Consider the following 20017-nt stretch of genomic DNA (forward strand, 5'->3'; position numbering starts at 1 on the left):
TATCATATCTCTATGTGTACCTATAATATATGGACAGTGCCTATCATATCTCTATGTGTACCTATAATATATGGACAGTGCCTATCATATCTCTATGTGTACCTATAATATATGGACAGTGCCTATCATATCTCTATGTGTACCTATAATATATGGACAGTGCCTATCACATCTCTGTGTGTACCTATAATATATGGACAGTGCCTATCATATCTGTGTACCTATAATATATGGACACTACCTATCATATCTCTATGTGTACCTATAATATATGGACAGTGCCTATCATATCTCTATGTGTACCTATAATATATGGACAGTGCCTATCATATCTCTATGTGTACCTATAATATAAGGACAGTGCCTATTATATCTCTATGTGTACCTATAATATATGGACAGTGCCTATCGTATCTCTATGTACCTATAATATGAGGACAGTGCTTATTCGTATCTCTATTTGAGCCTATAATATAAAGACAGTTCCTATCATATCTCTGTGTAACGATAATATATGGACAGTGCCTATCATATCTCTATGTACCTATAATATAAGGACAGTGCTTTTTCGTATCTCTATTTGAGCCTATAATATAAAGACAGTTCTTATCATATCTCTGTGTAACGATAATATATGGACAGTACCTATCATATGTCTGTGTACCTATAATATATAGACTGTGCCTATCATATGTCTCTGTACCTATAATATGGACAGTGCCTATCATATCTCTGTGTACCTATAATATGTGGACAGTGCCTATCATATCTCTGGGGCCACGAGTGGCCAAGTTTTGTAAAGTACTCACCATTATGGATCATTGCCATCTCACCTGTCTGCATGGGTTTGAGTCTCAGGTTCGACCAATGTCTGTATGTGAGAAAGCTTGCCTGTAGCTTCTCATGGGTCAGTGGTTCTTTCCGGGGTTTTGCCCGGGTTTTTTCTCCACCATTTATACTGGCCACCATGTATAGCCTATCTTGTGCTGAAAAATGATATCAAACCCTACAACAGCAACAGCTATCATATCGCTTTGTGTACCTATAATATATGGACAATTTATGCATTTAAAAAAATGTTTACCTTTTTGTCTGGAGTTAGTTTCATAACCTCCATCTTTTCCATGCTGTGGCGTCTTGTTCTGGCTGATCTCCGATCTGTGGAGAATACACAATAAAACGGAGTCATATTGGAATAGCTACAAACAGCTTTATGATGTTGAGCCAATCTTCATATCATATGCATAGATTTTTATTTTCTGATCTGGGCTAAATGGGTACGTTTTGTTGCCTATATCTAATTTTTGTTGATATAGCAATTGTCGCACATTTCTGTTTATTGGGTTCATTTTATGCAGTTGCAATGCCATTTGCAAGCTAAGTTCTGCAGCTATAATTAAAGATTTAATAAATTTTTTGTTAAGCCAACTTGTGTAACACAAATCTATTGTTGATTTTTTGTTGTTGTTAAATGAAGTAGATATAGTTGTACGATTGCCAGTTTAAAAAGCAATCAACTTGCAAAAATGAGAAATTGCGGTATTATTTCTTAAGATACAGCTCAGATTTTGATATGTTTTGGGGGAATTTTTCAGTTTATAAAATGACCAGCCAAATCACTAATCATTTGAAGCAAAATGTTCTGATTTATTGTCTATTGTATGACATATATACAATATAACATTGTTTATCAATGCTACATAGCCACCACGTTGAAATATCAAAGTATATGCACAGATTGCTATGGCCCTTGCAAATAAAGCAAATCTGGTAGTTTTTAAAATTTAAATTATTGATTATAATGAATCCATGGCATTCTTTTGTCTTAAGTGGGAACTTATTAAGTGACAGATATTGCTTTGTAAAAGGTATGGGGAAATTACTGCTGTGAACACTGTATTTTCAACTGTAAGGAAAAATAAAAGTACGCACACATTCCTACATCAGCTGCATCTAATGGGTGCTTCTGACTTGATTCTTGAGCTCTGAAATATAAAAATATGTAGACCTTCTAGCACATGACCAATTTATTAGTAACACAGACATGTATCTATATGTCATAGATGCCCCATTAATATAGTTAATTTAAAGTCTGGTTCAGTATGCAAGGGCAAAAGTCTAAGTCAAAGGGAGACCATAGCTGAATTCAATTTTGTCAGAAAAAGTTTAAAATCAATCTTTACGCAGTTTTTTTCATAAAAAGCCTGATAAAAAGATGTTGAGTGGAAGAAAATTCAAGACGGCTTGGGTGACAGGGTTATGATGGCTAAACATGGGCAACATTATTCAAACCCCTTTGTATGTAACATGGGGCCAAAATTAGAGTTTGCTATTTTCTTTAAGGAGCCATTCAGATTTGGAGGGAGCAGCTAGGGTGTCAAAAGGCATTTATTTTAGTAAGGGTGGTAGGGGTACACTGAACTCTTATAAGTGTTTTATATTCACAATCCATTTTAACTTGGAGATATATAGCAGAGTGTTTGAAAAACTCTCTTCTGGGACAATTCCCCTCTTCTTTCTTTCCATTTTAATTCTGGAAAAGCTCTAATTATACCTAATGTGATTAAAAGTTAAAAAATAATAAGACAAGTAATGTGACAAAGAATATATTAACTACATGTACTGTGAAAAAATCATAAAGGAGTCTAAAGAGGGGCAGGTACATCTCATCTGAATATTTCCATTGTGAACCTTATTAGATTATCTCAGAAGTGATTGGTACATCCATAAAGCAAACCATAAGAAGTCAATACAATTTTAAAACAAACAATTTTTAAACAAACTATAGGAGTAGAAATCTGGTGACATGGTTAAACTGGCTTGCAAAGAGTAATCATTTAGTACTTACTCCAATCTCTCCTGTGAATTTTGAAATTGAAGAACAACCTTGCTGCATGTTTTTCAGACAAAACAAACTTCTCTGAAGAATTATTCCTTTCACCTGCAAGCTATTATTACAGATGTAAGCAAGCAGGGACTCTGAGGTTGACCCTGCTTCTGTAGTACCAGTGTACCACTTCTCTGGTATGCATTTATATTATTAGTGATGCTGAATACCCTAGAAAGTATAATATCCTGGAAAGTGTTGTTGTTGTTGTTGTTGTGGGGTTTAACGCCATTTTTCAGCACACAATAGGCTATGCATGGCGGCCAGTATTCATGGGGGAGGACAAACAGGGGAAAACCCTGGGAAGAACAACCGACCCACTAGAAGCTACTGGCAAGCTTTCTCATATACCCACATTGGCTAAATCCTAGACTCAAACCCATGCAGACAGAGGTGAGATGGCAGTGATCCGTAACGGAGGGTGCTTTAGACCACTCGGCCCCCCCCCCCACTCTCGGAAAGTGTGCTACAGTATGCAATCACTTGTTGAGTCAAACTGACAAACAACAAAAAATCCTGAACTGACGTAACATAATGAACATCCAGATCAGGGTCTATGTTGTTTGTTCCACTGATTACTCCAAACAAACCGCACAGACTCAGATCTGCCCATGCATAATGCGACGGCACATCTTGGTCAGAGCAGACTGCTGTTGGCCTCATTTTACAAGTGAATATATATGGTACCATATTCAACCAAACTGCAACTTTTTGATGGCTTCTGGTGAAAGCCTACTGGAGTGAGACTTAATACGATGTTTTTAAACACTGTCAATAAACTCCAGAAAATAGACCAAATCTCCCCATGTTCTGTTCCTAAAACATCTTTATTTCAAATTGCATCAACACTGGACAACTGACCTTAGTATGGAAAACTTAATTTATACCCTGGACAAGAAAGACAAATGGACGCACAAAAACACAGAATGAATCCAAAATACAAACCTCTTGGTTAAGATGTGTGGAGTGGGATATAAAAAAAAAGTAAAATATTTCCAAAATTGACATTGTGGCTATACATCCAGGAATGTAAACTAAAAAACGAGTTTTTTTTCCATCAATCAAATGAAGCAATTATAAGTTCATATTTCGAGGACTTTGAGATTTATCAATAATGATAAAGGCTCTGAACTGAAATACAAACATACAAGTCATTGGAAAACTTGCCAAAGAACTGCAAAATGACAAATTAAACTTTCATTTGTATACCTGTAGAAAAAAAATTTATCGAATGATGCCTTCGATGTAACTTTGAATGATACTCAAGAAAGTTTATTTTTTTAATCCTGATAAACAACATTTCCAAAATAAATTTAAAAATCTTTATTTAACTCATTTCTTTTCACTTAATGCTAAATATTCTGAACAATATGTAACTGGCCCTTATCAGACAGGAAAAGTACAGGCTGTCAATACATAACTGGCCCTCATCAAACAAGCAAAGTACAGACTGTCAATACATAACTGGCCCTCATCAAACAGGCAAAGTACAGGCTGTCAATACATAACTGGCCCTCATCAAACAAGCAAAGTAAAGGCTTTGCATACCCATTGATGGCCTATATGCACAGCATAACAATGAAGTATACATTTACATACCCATTGATGGCCTATACCATAGTATAATAATGAAGTATACATTTACATACCCATTGATGGCCTATACCATAGTATAATAATGAAGTATAAATTTACATACCCACTGATGGCATATACCATAGTATAATAATGAAGTATACATTTACATACCCATTGATGGTCTGTACCATAGTATAATAATGAAGTATACATCTACATGCCCATTGATGGCCTATACCATAGTATAATAATGAAGTATACATTTACATACCCACTGATGGCATATACCATAGTATAATAATGAAGTATACATTTACATACCCATTGATGGCCTATACCATAGTATAATAATGAAGTATACATTTACATACCCACTGATGGCCTATACCATAGTATAATAATGAAGTATACAATTACACACCCATTGATGGTATATACCATAGTATAATAATGAAGTATGCATTACATACCCATTGATGGTATATACCATAGTATAATAATGAAGTATGGATTTGCATACCCATTGATGGCCTATATGCACAGCATAACAATGAAGTATACATTTACATACCCATTGATGGCCTATACCATAGTATAATAATGAAGTATACATTTACATACCCATTGATGGTATACACCATAGTATAATAATGAAGTATACATTACATACCCATTGATGGCCTATATGCAAAGTATAATAATGAAGTATACATTTACATACCCATTGATGGCCTATACCATATTATAATAATGAAGTATACATTTACATACCCATTGATGGTATATACCATAGTATAATAATGAAGTATACATTTACATACCCATTGATGGCCTATACCATAGTATAATAATGAAGTATACATTTACATACCCATTGATGGTATATACCATAGTATAATAATGAAGTATGGATTTGCATACCCATTGATGGCCTATATGCACAGCATAACAATGAAGTATACATTTACATACCCATTGATGGCCTATACCATAGTATAATAATGAAGTATACATTTACATATCCATTGATGGTATATACCATAGTATAATAATGAAGTATACATTTACATACCCATTGATGGTATATACCATAGTATAATAATGAAGTATGGATTTGCATACCCATTGATGGCCTATATGCACAGCATAACAATAAAGTATACATTTACATACCCATTGATGGCCTATACCATAGTATAATAATGAAGTATACATTTACATACCCATTGATGGTCTGTACCATTGTATAATAATGAAGTATACATTTACATACCCATTGATGGTCTGTACCATAGTATAATAATGAAGTATACATTTACATACCCATTGATGGTATATACCATAGTATAATAATGAAGTATACATTTACATACCCATTGATGGCCTATACCATAGTATAATAATGAAGTATACATTTATATACCCATTGATGGTATATACCATAGTATAATAATGAAGTATGGATTTGCATACCCACTGATGGCCTATATGCACAGCATAACAATGAAGTATACATTTACATACCCATTGATGGCCTATACCATAGTATAATAATGAAGTATACATCTACATACCCATTGATGGTCTGTACCATAGTATAATAATGAAGTATACATTTACATACCCATTGATGGCCTATACCATAGTATAATAATGAAGTATACATTTACATACCCACTGATGGTATATACCATAGTATAATAATGAAGTATACATTACATACCCATTGATGGCCTATATCATAGTATAATAATGAAGTATACAATTACATACCCATTGATGGCCTATATCATAGTATAATAATGAAGTATGCATTACATACCCAATGATGGCCTATATCATAGTATAATAATGAAGTATGCATTAAATACCCATTGGAATCTTCAGCAGGACCTTCAATTATCCCCAGGACTGACTTTAGGTCAGCCAGATTCATTTGAGCCGTTAGCTGACCGGTTTCATCTCCAATCTAGAAGGAAACATACACATGATTTTTATCAAACAGCTATTCACGATTACCTACCAATACTGATTACTTTACTTTATGGTATTCAAATCAGTGCAAATGCTGTGAGGCAGCCATTCGTGATTACCTAACAATACCATCATATTACTGTCATGTCATCTGGTCCCCAAGATTCAGCCATTCAACCAATACAGACCATTTCACTGTCACCTTGTTCCTGATTATCAGCCATTCATGATTACCTACCAACACAGAATCATTTTACGGTCATGTCTTCCAATCTCTGAGAATCAGCCATTCATGATTACCTACCAATACAGGGCATTTTACTGCTATGTCATCTAGTCCCAGTGAATCAGCCATTCATGATTACCTAGCAACACAGACCATTTTACTGTCATGTCTTCCAGTCTCTGAGAATCAGCCATTCATGATTACCTAGCAACACAGACCATTTTACTGTCATGTCTTCCAGTCTCTGAGAATCAGCCATTCATAATTACCTAGCAACACAGACCATTTTACTGTCATGTCTTCCAGTCTCTGAGAATCAGCCATTCATGATTACCTAGCAACACAGACCATTTTACTGTCATGTCTTCCAGTCTCTGAGAATCAGCCATTCATGATTACCTAGCAACACAGACCATTTTACTGTCATGTCTTCCAGTCTGAGAATCAGCCATTCATGATTACCTAGCAACACAGACCATTTTACTGTCATGTCATCCAGTCTATGTGAATCAATGCAAATGCTAGATGCAGCCACTCATGATTACCTACCAACACATGACATTTTACTGTCATTTCATCTAGTCCCAGTGTATCAGCCTTTCATGAGTACCTACCAACATAGGGCACTGTCCTGTCATGTCATCTAGTCCCAGTGAATCAGCCATTCATGATTACCTACACAGGGGCATTTTACGGTCATTTCATCTAGTCCCAGTGAATCAGCCTTTCATGATTACCTACCAACACAGGGCATTTTACTGTCATGTCATCTAGTCCCACTGAATCAGCCACTGATGATTACCTACTAACACAGACAGTTTTGCTGTCATGTCATGGAAATGCTGGATGCTGTATCAAATCCCTGGAAACTCCAAATAAAACATGGAGTTTATTCTCTAATGGATGGTGATTGTGTAATTAGTGCATCCAAAAATATTCTTTATCTTAACTTTGAATGCTGCTACTTGATATTTCCATTATCTGATAATGAAGACAATCTACATTGTGCTTAGGTGGGTTGAAGTGTTTAGACAGAGGACTATCTTCATCTAGAAAGCCCTGAAGTGTTCTTTAATTCTCATTAGAAATGTCCTTTAGTTGCAACTACATATTGTTTACATAAGTAAAACAGGTGAGTAATGGCCTCTCAGATGGAACTATTTTTGAGGTCTGTGATTTTAAAGATTTTGGATTTCTCATTGTTACATAAAAAGTGCCATCGATGGAATGGTAACAGAATGACTTTATTTGTTATAGACCTCAATATGAAACCAGGGTGTTTACTTTGAAGGGCACTCAACAAATATACCCATAATTCCAGGGTGTTTACTTTGAAGGGCACTCAACAAATATACCCATAATTCCAGGGTGCTTACTTGGAGGGAAATCCATCCATGAATTTAACCATGATAGCAGGGAGTTTACATAAAGTGCAATCTAGTTTTGTGCAGAATCTATTCTTCTTCTAGCTAGTGACACTGGCCTTTGACCTTTTGTCCCTGATATCAATAGGCTTATTCCTTGCCCCATGCGCAACCTATCAACAAAGTTTGGTCCAAGTCTGTGATGCAGAATTAATGTCACTGAGAAAAAACATTTTTCTTCTTAGTGACCCTCACCTTTCACCTTTTGACCCTGAAAGCACTGGACATCTTCCTTACCCCATGTACAAACTATTCACAAAATTTGGTCCCAGTGTGTGTGTGTGTGTACAACTAATGTTATTAAGCAGAAACCATTTATCTTCTTTTAGTTAGTGACCTAAACCTTTTGACCTGAACTTTTTTTTACCTCAAGATGGAGAGGTCAAGTTATTGTGCAGAAATCAGTTTTCTTCTTCCAGTCACAAGGACTTGTTGCTTTGAATTCTATTTTATCCATTAATCAACAAGTTTCTTCCTTATTCCAAGTGATAGCTGTCAACCAAATCTGGTTCAGGTATGTGATGAAGGACTAATGTTACTGTGCAGAAACCTTTTTCTTCTTTCAATCACTGACCTTACCCTCTGTAAGGGGAGGAGGAAACAAATTTTAATGATGCAATACTACCGGATGCTGTTGTGTAGCCATTTCCAGGACAGAAATTACCCTGACCCATAGTATGAGGAAAACTAATCATCCCACAGTATGAGGAGGACTCATCCTCCCACAGTATGAGGACTAATCCTCCCACAGTATGAGGACTCATCCTCCCACAGTATGAGGACTAATCCTCCCACAGTATGAGGACTCATCAACCCATAGTATGAGGACTCATCCTCCCATAGTATGAGAACTCATCCTCCCATAGTATGAGAACTCATCCTCCCACAGTATGAGGACTCATCCTCCCATATTATGAGGAGAACTCATCCTCCCACAGTATGAGGAGGGATCATCCTTCCCCAGCATGAGGAGGACTCATCCTCCCACAGTATGAGGACTAATCCTCACACAGGGAGACTTTGATTTAAAACTAAATTTTTGAAGTTTTACTTTGATATATGGTTTATAGTAGATTTGATTATTTATCAAACTTAAATGTTGAAACACCAAAACATAAAAATGGGCCAGTCACTGGTTTTCCATGTCTAATCTAATTTCTCTGGTTTTATCAAATTTCTCTGGGTTTTAGGAGGTTCACTTCTTCAAGGACTATGTAGAAAAGGGGTTCATTTGCAAACATATGATGCTAGGAAAATTATATGTTGCTATGAATCTCCTGCTGAGGGCCTCCAAACATTAAGTTAAACTCAACCTGATACATCAATCCACATCATGTGAACATATTGATACATTTATCCACATCATGTGAACATATTGATACATCAATCCACATCATGTGAACATACTGATACATCAATCCACATCATGTGAACATACTGATACATCAATCCACATCATGTGAACATATTGATACATCAATCCACATCATGTGAATATATTGATACATCAATCCACATCATGTGAACATATTGATACATTTATCCACATCATGTGAACATATTGATACATCAATCCACATCATGTGAATATATTGATACATCAATCCACATCATGTGAATATACTGATACATCAATCCACATCATGTGAATATATTGATACATCAATCCACATCATGTGAACATATTGATACATTTATCCACATCATGTGAATATACTGATACATTTATCCACATCATGTGAACATACTGATACATCAATCCACATCATGTGAACATATTGATACATCAATCCACATCATGTGAACATATTGATACATCAATCCACATCATGTGAATATATTGATACATCAATCCACATCATGTGAATATATTGATACATTTATCCACATCATGTGAACATATTGATACATTTATCCACATCATGTGAACATACTGATACATCAATCCACATCATGTGAATATATTGATACATCAATCCACATCATGTGAATATATTGATACATCAATCCACATCATGTGAATATATTGATACATCAATCCACATCATGTGAATATATTGATACATCAATCCACATCATGTGAATATATTGATACATCAATCCACATCATGTGAATATATTGATACATCAATCCACATCATGTGAACATATTGATACATCAATCCACATCATGTGAATATATTGATACATCAATCCACATCATGTGAACATATTGATACATTTATCCACATCATGTGAACATATTGATACATCAATCCACATCATGTGAACATACTGATACATCAATCCACATCATGTGAATATACTGATACATCAATCCACATCATGTGAACATATTGATACATCAATCCACATCATGTGAACATACTGATACATCAATCCACATCATGTGAACATACTGATACATCAATCCACATCATGTGAACATACTGATACATCAATCCACATCATGTGAATATATTGATACATCAATCCACATCATGTGAATATATTGATACATCAATCCACATCATGTGAATATATTGATACATCAATCCACATCATGTGAATATATTGATACATCAATCCACATCATGTGAACATACTGATACATCAATCCACATCATGTGAATATATTGATACATCAATCCACATCATGTGAATATATTGATACATCAATCCACATCATGTGAATATATTGATACATTTATCCACATCATGTGAACATATTGATACATTTATCCACATCATGTGAATATATTGATACATCAATCCACATCATGTGAACATATTGATACATCAATCCACATCATGTGAACATATTGATACATCAATCCACATCATGTGAACATACTGATACATCAATCCACATCATGTGAACATATTGATACATTTATCCACATCATGTGAATATATTGATACATCAATGCATATAATGTTAATATATTGATCAAACAGAGCTTGAAATTTGTGGTAATTCATAAGCCCTGTCAGACCAGTAGTTTCCATAATTGTTGAATGTGTGTGTGTTTGTGTTTTTAGATTTTTAATGTAGCTTTGACAATTTTTCAGTCATACTGCTATCATGTCTGCAGTGTGGCAGTTTATAGGGATGTCTAGCACTGGGGCATCATGCCACAGACATGAAGCATCATGTCCAACCTGGTCACATTATCCTGAAACCAGGCTAATACTAACTACTTAATGCTGAGCACCTAGTGAGGCAGCTGTTAGTACCATTTTTAAAAGTCTTTGGAATGACTCGGCCAGGGTTCAAACCCACAACCTCACACATCCGAGGCAGACACTCTAACCACTTAAGCCACCGGAGTAGTAGTTTCCATAATTTTGATAGTCCAATGGTTATGAAAGTTTCACTTGTCACCAGTGCTTATTTATGCTATCATATGCAATTTTTAAAAATGTGAATACTCTGACATTAAGTTCTTTTGGAATTAAGTGCATAAATCCCCGAGATTCAGTGGACCACTAGATGAATAGAACAAATGAGGATTTACAAATTGTAAAGCAGGCTGTATAAATCCTTCCCAGTTTTGTTAGATTTATAAGGTAAAGTTCTGTATTTTATATATTTTGGTATTTTTTTTGTGGCATGTGGTTAGAGTGCATTGCCTATTGTTGCTGTTGTTGTTGTATAGTTTAACGCCATTTTTCAGCACACGAAAGGCTATACCTGGCAGCCAGTATTAATGGTGGAGGAAGAACCCGGGAAAACCCCAGAAAGAACCACCAACCCACGAGAAGGCACTGGCAAGCTTTCTCACATATCCACATTGGCCGAATCCGAGACTCGACCCCACGCAGAAAGAGGTGAGATAGCAGTGATCCGTAACGGAGAGCGCTTTAGACCACTCAGGGCCCCGCATTGCCTATTGAAAGTTGAAATTTGCAAAAACAATGCATTGTTGGCAGTGGGCAGCTGCTTAAAATTGGGTCTACAACCATTCCTGCATAAAACCGATGATGACTGCATCTTTTCAGAAAGATTGTAACCCAGACTTATGAATTTGTCAAACTACCGTTGCAGTGTCATGGCCATCAGAATGCCTATTACTATTTAACCGTTCCGTATTAGCATTATGGAGACATTTTTTGTTCAAACGGTCACAGATGTTGTGAAATCTGACAATTCCATTACAGCTATAATAAGGTCTTCTCACCCTGTTTTACTTAAGCATGACAGGTGCTGCCTTGAATATTTAATTGTCTGTGTTATGTAATGACCAGCCTTTGTCTTCTTCTCTTAAGTGATATGTTAATTTTCCCCCCAAGATAAGATTCTCTACACTTTACTCATTTATCTTTTTAATGGTCAATTTCATCTATCAATTTAATGGTCAATTTGATCTATCAATTTAATGGTCAATTTCATCTATCAATTTAATGTCAATTTCATCTGTCAATTTAATGGTCAATTTCATCTATCAATTTAATGGTCAATTTCGTGTGAACTTGTTATTCAAGTAACCTTGGTGGTTTTCTAAAGCAAGATTTGTATTTCTTATCTATGCATGATTGTAATATCTAGAAAAAGTGTTCTTCATCCACATACTTGTGAGATTTTTTTGTTAGAAGGACTAATGAAGATTTAGTAGGACTAGTAAATTTCTAAATCTACTAGTCCTTCTATATCATGTTAATACATTGATACAACAATCAATATTTTAATGTATTGGTAGCAACAGTCCATATAATATTACTGTACTAATACAACAGTCTGATTAATGTTAATGTATTACTACAACATTCCATGTTACTGTACTAACACAACAGTCCGATTAATGTGAATGTATTACTACAACATTCCATGTTACTGTACTAACACAACACTCTGATTAATGTGAATGTATTACTACAACATTCCATGTTACTGTACTAATACAACAGTCCGATTAATGTTAATGTATTACTAAAACAAGCCATGTTTTAATATATTTATACAACAATCAAGTTAATATACTAAAATACTGATAAAGCAATGCATATCATGTTAATGCACTTATACAATAATCCATATCATATTAATGTGTTGACACAACAATCCATATCATATTAATGTGTTGACACAACAATCCATATCATATTAATGTGTTGACACAACAATTCATATTATGTTAATGTGCTGACACAACAATCCATATTATGTTAATGTGTTGACACAAAAATCCATATCATGTTAATGTGTTGACACAACAATCCGTATCATATTAATGTATTGACACAACAATTCATATTATGTTAATGTGTTGACACAACAATCCATATCATATTAATGTATCAACACAACAATCCACATTATGTTTATGTATTGATACAACAGCCTGTATCCTGTTAATGTATCGATAATCCACAACTTAACCACCTGCCAGATAATAATGAAATTACCTCTTTTGATATTTCCAAATGCCTACTGGCATACAGTATTGCATCCTGATGGTTGCCCAGGGCAGTGTGGGCATTTCCTAGACTCCAACATGCCCGGCCTTCACCCACTCTGTCTTTTAATTCCTGTGCTATCTGCAGGTGCCTTACATGAAACTCGATTGCTTTTTCGTAATCCTTCAGCAGGGTATATGTATTCCCAAGGCTGTAACATGCTTGGGCTTCTAAAGCCTTGTCTCCTAGCTGCTTGGCCAGCTGTAGCGTTTTCCTTGATAAAAAAATCATAGATTATTTTGAATGTTGTTATCTTACAGGAATTTCAATAGTTTATGGACAAAAACAAATATCCACTCTGTGTTCATTTTCCAAATTTTGATCTGAGAAAATGCCAACCATTATCTTCCTGCATGCCCCAGGTAAACACTCCACCTTTCTTGCTGGGCAAAGGTTAACACTTCACATGAAACATTTTATTATGAAAATAACTGTGAATTCATTTGCTTCTGTGGATATAAATTTTCTGAGATGTGCAAAACAAGAGTCCATTGAAGGCACTTGTGCTTTACTGAACAAACAGAACCTGCAGGAATTCAAGATAAAATCCTTTTGTTTTTTCAAATGCTGAGTTTTGAAACCAACTTTGATATTCTTAAGCAATAAGATTTTCAAAATCAGCCACTGTGACAGCCATATTAGGTGTAAGATCAGCACCATTTTCACTCAGGACAAACTGGACACCATTAGAAGAATTTTGGTAAAAAAACCATGTTGATATGACCATCGAGACTTACCATTAGGGAGCAGAAGCAATAACAAAATTTTTAAGATGACTTTGGTCAAAATGTGCAGCATGATCAGTGACAAAATTTTAATTATGTTCATTGGGAAAGCCATATTTTTTGTAGGTCAGATTTGCACCATTTTCAATCAGGTCAAATCAGATATCACATTAGTTTTCTGATGTAAATCCCATGTCAATATGACTTTCCATTTAGGAGTAGTAGCAATAACAGAATTTTCAAGATGGCTGCCATGGTGGCCATACCGGCTGTCAGATCATTACCACAGATGGATGGACACCAGACATCGTAAGACTGACAACAGGCCATCCCATAATCTCTTCTGGTATATGACCAGTAGAGCTAATTTGACAATGAAACTAGCACCGCAGTCCCTCACTATAATTCTCTTCAAGTACACATAACATATAAGCTCACCTTATACGACGATTTATTTCAGTCCCTCAATATAATACTATTCAGGGGAGCCATGACACATTCCGAGTAGGGTCACTTTATATTAAAGTAGGTTTGCACTGGTATTACAGTCTCTCACTATAACACTGTTCTGGGTAGCTATTTACTGCAGTTCCTTGCCAGAATACAGTTCAAGGTAGTCATTTACACTAGTACTACAGACCTTTGATATAATGCTGTTCAGGGAAGCCATTTACACTGGTACTGCAGTCCTGAGCCAGGACACAGTTCATGGTCACCACTTAAATTGGTACTACAGTCCCTCACTGTAACACTGCTTAGGAAGCCATATAATAATACAAGTAAGATCACCTTTTACTGAGGTTTTCAGTATCAAAGCTTTTTATCCCAGAAGTGGAATCTATGACCATCATATACAGGGACTGCACTATGATGAGGTGCATTGCAAAGAGAAGCTCTTTACCTTAATTCATGGATGGGAAAGGGAGTCCTCCTCCTGTCTATGTAGATAAATCATTGATTGTACCTAAATTCATGGATGGGAAAGTAAGTCATCCACCGTCTATGTAGACAGATCATTGATGGTACCTAAATTCATCGATGAGAAAGGAAGTCCTCCTCTTGTCTATGTAGATAGATCACTGATTGTACCTAAATTCACAGATGAGAAAGGAAGTCCTCCTCTTGTCTATGTAGATAGATCATTGATTGTATCTAAATTCATGGATGAGAAAGGGAGTCCTCCTCCTGTCTATGTAGATGGATCATTGATTGTTCCTAAATTCATAGATGAGAAAGGGAGTCCTCCTCTTGTCTATGTAGATAAATCATTGATTGTACCTAAATTCATGGATGAGAAAGGGAGTCCTCCACCTACACTGGACAACAAATTTTTACAAAAGTCATGTTACTGAAATAAAATTAGTCAATTCTTATCAATTTTTATGTGCTGAACACGAATATGACAGTCAAATTGCAAAATTGGCTCTAGTTTTTTTGTAATCTGCAAGAAATTAATGTTTACATAACGAAATGCATTCCAATAGTAAAAGGTCAACTGTAATAGCCTACCTATAAAAAATCAAGTCATTGACTACATCTTAGATTTCTTCGCCTGTCTCTTGTACAGCTGTTCAGGAGCATCTCTGAGGAGTGTCCAGCAGTAGTCAGCCAGCATTGTAGTGGACCATTTTCCCTGGTATCTTTGTTCCATTGTTGCGATATCTTGATGAAAACGTTCGCCGTGTTCATCACTAACAATACCACAGTTGCTAGGAAAGAAATCCAAATGGGAATGAAGGAAGTGAATCTTTAGAGACATATTGCAGCCAAGTTTCTTATACTTCATCAACATGTCTTCTACTAGTTCCTTATAGTTTTCTGCCCTAACATTTCCGAGGAAGTTTGTAGAAACTAGGCGAAAAGCATTCCATGCTTGTTTCGCGTCACCTTCCAGCAAGTTGTTGAACCGGTCATCTTTGAAAAGCTCTCGAATCTGAGGACCCACAAAAACTCCCTCTTTAATCTTTGCTTCGCTGAGTCGAGGGAATTTTTCATGCAGGTATCGGAATGCTGGCAAAGTCCGGTCAATGGCTTTCACGAAGTTCTTCATCAAACCTAGTTTGATGTGAAGGGGTGGTAGCAAGATTTTCTGAGCCTCAACCAGAGCTGGGTGTTGGATATTCTTCTCTCCAATGGCTACATTCTGCCTGCGAGTCCATTCCTTCCTCATGTAGTGCATTTCCCTTGCTCGGCTATCCCACTCGCATAAGAAACACATGTATTTTGTATATCCTTGCTGCAGTCCCATTAAAAGGGCAACTACCTTCAAATCACCACAGAGGTGCCAGCTGTACTTGTTATACTCAATGGAATTCAGTAGCTGCCTTAAGTTATCGTATGTCTCTTTCATGTGGACAGCATACGCTACTGGAATAGATGGAAGAATGTTTCCATTGTGCAAAAGCACAGCCTTGAGACTCAGTTTCGAAGAGTCCACAAATAGTCTCCATTCTTGTGGGTCATGAGTGATTTTTAAAGCATTCATGAGGCCCTCAATATCGGAACAGAATATCAGATTACTTTCCTTTCTGAAGAAAGGCTCCAATTGCTGGTGGCGCTTTCGATATGCAGTAATTGTGACATCTTCTTCTAGAAGATTCCATTGTTGGAGTCTTGATCCTAGCAATTCTGCCTTGTTCTTTGATAAGTCCAAATCACGAATCAGGTCATTTAGTTCTTCCTGTGTTATTCTGTGTGGGGTTGATGATGCACCACAGTGAAAATCTGGATCACTGCATGCTGATGGACCAGGAGAAGAACAGGTCGACTCACCTTTGTCTTCGTCAGATGAATCAAGAGAATATTCTGCTGGAGGTTCTGGAATAGGAAGTCCCTCACCATGTGGAACTGGTCTCAATGCAGACGGAATGTTTGGGTAGACTATTCTCGACTTCTTTCGCTTCGTTATTCCGCCGGAAAGAGGAGGAACCAAGCAGAAGTAACAGTCATTTAGGTGGTTGCTTGGCTCTCTCCACACCATTGGGACTGCAAACGGCATTGATGACCTTTTGCAATTCAACCACTGTGAAAGCTGTGTTGTACATGTAGCACAGCATATATGCGGAGCCCAAGGCTTGTCTTGGTCACCAACCTTGCATCCGAAGTAAAGATGATATGCCTTCTTCACTTGAGAATTGATACTTTTCTTCTGGTTGGCAAATGTCACTTCCCCACAAATATAGCAAAAATTGTCCGCGGTATTAACACACTTTCGAGGCATTACTGTTCTTTATTGTACGTAAATGGATAAAATAATAAGTTTTATGTAACAGTAGCTTGAACTGTCTCGCACAACGTCTAAAATATTTTAAATGCTGAACCTATCTGATTGGGCTTTATATAGTACACTGCTTACGTCAGCTTCAGCAGCCGCCTGGCATTAGTATAATAGGCCTACACATGTATAGTACACTGCTGACGTCAACTTACTTCAGCAGCCGCATGGCATTAGTATTGCATTGCATCAGAAAATGATGCAATCAACTGTGGATGATGTGAGCATGATGGTATTATGCAGTGTTACATCATTATTCCGGATGTTGCTGCAGTCCTACTGGAGAAATTTACACAGTGAAACATAGAAAATGAGGTATATGAATATCTTCAAAACGAGAGCCAATACAAATTTTTCACGGTTATATTCGTGTTCGGCACACCAAAATACTACAGATTAGGGCCTTTTCAAGTCAGTAATGATTTCACTGTTGACCAGTGCTATCTATGTAGATAGATCATTGATTGTTGGGTGCTGAAACTAGTGGTATATAACAACCATGAAAGCTGGTACCCCATGATTGACTATGCATTCAGAGTATGTAACAATCGGGAATACTTTTAAACTTCTTGCTTCATACGACTTATCAAGATATGAAACTAAAACAGCAATATCTTTTCATTAATGATCGAAAAACCAAAGGCTTCTATAAAATTCTTACAGTATATGTAGCAATGTACATCTTGGGACTATTTGTAGAAAGATTCGAGGGAGGACGTAATTAATTCATATTAGCCTTAAAATGATGCTGCCTTGAGTGGAGAGTAACTTATTGATGCCCCGGTGAATAACATCACCCAAGAATAACTTAAGATTTCTGAAATAATTTATCGAAACAAGCCAAGTTTATGCAAAAAATGTTGCTACAAAGTTGTACTTACTTGTAGTGATCAGCAGCAACTTCAAATTCCCCAAGGAAAATATGAGCATTACCAAGGTTACTATATGCACGTCTCTCAGCAGCTTTATCACCAAACTCCTTTGCTATAGCAAGCCTCTGTGTAAAGAAGATGATTTCAGTTTGAAAAAGGGTAAAATAGTGTTGTTGTCATGGTAACATAAAATGGTCATCATGTCTTTCGTAACATTTAAACTAATTTAGTTTTGTGACATCACTTCAAATGTTTCGTTTCATGACATAATTTAAAATATTTTGTTTCATATCATCACTTCAAATGTTTCGTTTCATGACATAATTTAAAATATTTCAGTTTGATGACATTTAAAAAATGTCAGTTTCTTTGGATCAAATAAATTTGGTCTCACAAAATACTGACTTCATCTAAATTATAAGAGTAATTTATGATTTTTGTTAATGCAAAATGTGTTTGAAATATAAAACTTATGAAGAATTTTTATTATGTTTTTTTTTATAATGTTTATTATTCTTCATATACAGGTAGCAGTACAACAGTGCACATTACTTTACAGGGAATAATGATTAATACTAGTACAAAGAATAATATTCTAATTCTAAACAGTAGAGAGAGAGAGAGAGAGAGAGAGAGAGAGAGAGAGAGAAGGAGAGAGAGAGCAAACAGAAGAAAAACAGCAAGTATTTATTGTTAACATTTTCTACATGTACACATATATATACATAAAATTATACACATATAACACACACACACACACACACACACATGTTACTACTAAATTCGACTTTCTCTTATTACAAGTTTTATACAGTAACTATTTTCTTTATTCATTTGACAATATTTACATTCTATTATCATTTTCTTTATTCATTTGACAATATTTACATTCTATTATCATTTTCTTTATTCATTTGACAATATTTACATTCAGTTATCATTTTCAATAATAATTTTCTCTTATTGTCAATCTCCCAATAAAACAGCTACATAAATCAGGAGGAGACTACTGTTACTTTAACAGCTGACTGCATTAACACCTTAGCAATTACTGCCTTGTAAATGTGTGTATTATATAATTAATTTTCCTTTCTAAAATAACAACAAAAATGAGGTCATAATTCCATCACTGTAATTTCATATTTGGACATATCTGAGCTTAATTAAAATTGTGGCTACAATTTGAAAATATAGCACAAATCGTTGAGAGATATGTTTCTATAGTTACCATTTGTCATCAGTCTTTTCCATGTACAACTGATCTATGCATACTATTTTTCTGACGTGCAACAGAACTTTGTTTCTTTTTTAAATGGGCAACGTTTGGTGTTTCATCATTAAATCTGCATGTATAGATTATACGATTGCAGATGCAATAAAAGGAGGCTGATTACATCATCACTTCGTTCTGGTTTATTATACCAAGAATAAATTCTCTTTCTGAAACTTGAAAATTGTGTAGATGATTACACGTACTCCTTCTCCACCCATTAAAACTAGTAAGTGATAACTCAGTTTTGGAACAGTTCCAAAAAAGATTAAATATAGTCTCTAAGGAGTCATTACATAAATAGTACATGCTAGTAGACTTTTCCAATTTTGTTCGAAAATGTATTTGATG

The 20017-nt window shown here is 35.6% G+C and overlaps 1 protein-coding gene across 1 annotated transcript in view; it reads right to left on the reverse strand.

Annotated features, from left to right (window-relative positions):
* Positions 1–20017, reverse strand: part of LOC149777747 (uncharacterized) — a 169781-nt gene that overhangs the window by 22989 nt on the left and 126775 nt on the right. Inside the window, exons 7-11 of the mRNA XM_089938795.1 lie at positions 18406–18521; positions 13475–13739; positions 6337–6434; positions 1933–1985; positions 1085–1158 (exon numbers count right to left, since the gene is read on the reverse strand). Coding sequence (XP_089794921.1) covers positions 1085–1158; positions 1933–1985; positions 6337–6434; positions 13475–13739; positions 18406–18521 — 606 coding nt within the window. The remainder of the gene's footprint in view (positions 1–1084; positions 1159–1932; positions 1986–6336; positions 6435–13474; positions 13740–18405; positions 18522–20017) is intronic.

This window comes from Sinohyriopsis cumingii, chromosome 17 (genome assembly GCF_028554795.1).
Source record: "Sinohyriopsis cumingii isolate HCF-2022 chromosome 17, ASM2855479v2, whole genome shotgun sequence".
Taxonomy (NCBI): Eukaryota; Metazoa; Mollusca; class Bivalvia; order Unionida; family Unionidae; genus Sinohyriopsis; species Sinohyriopsis cumingii.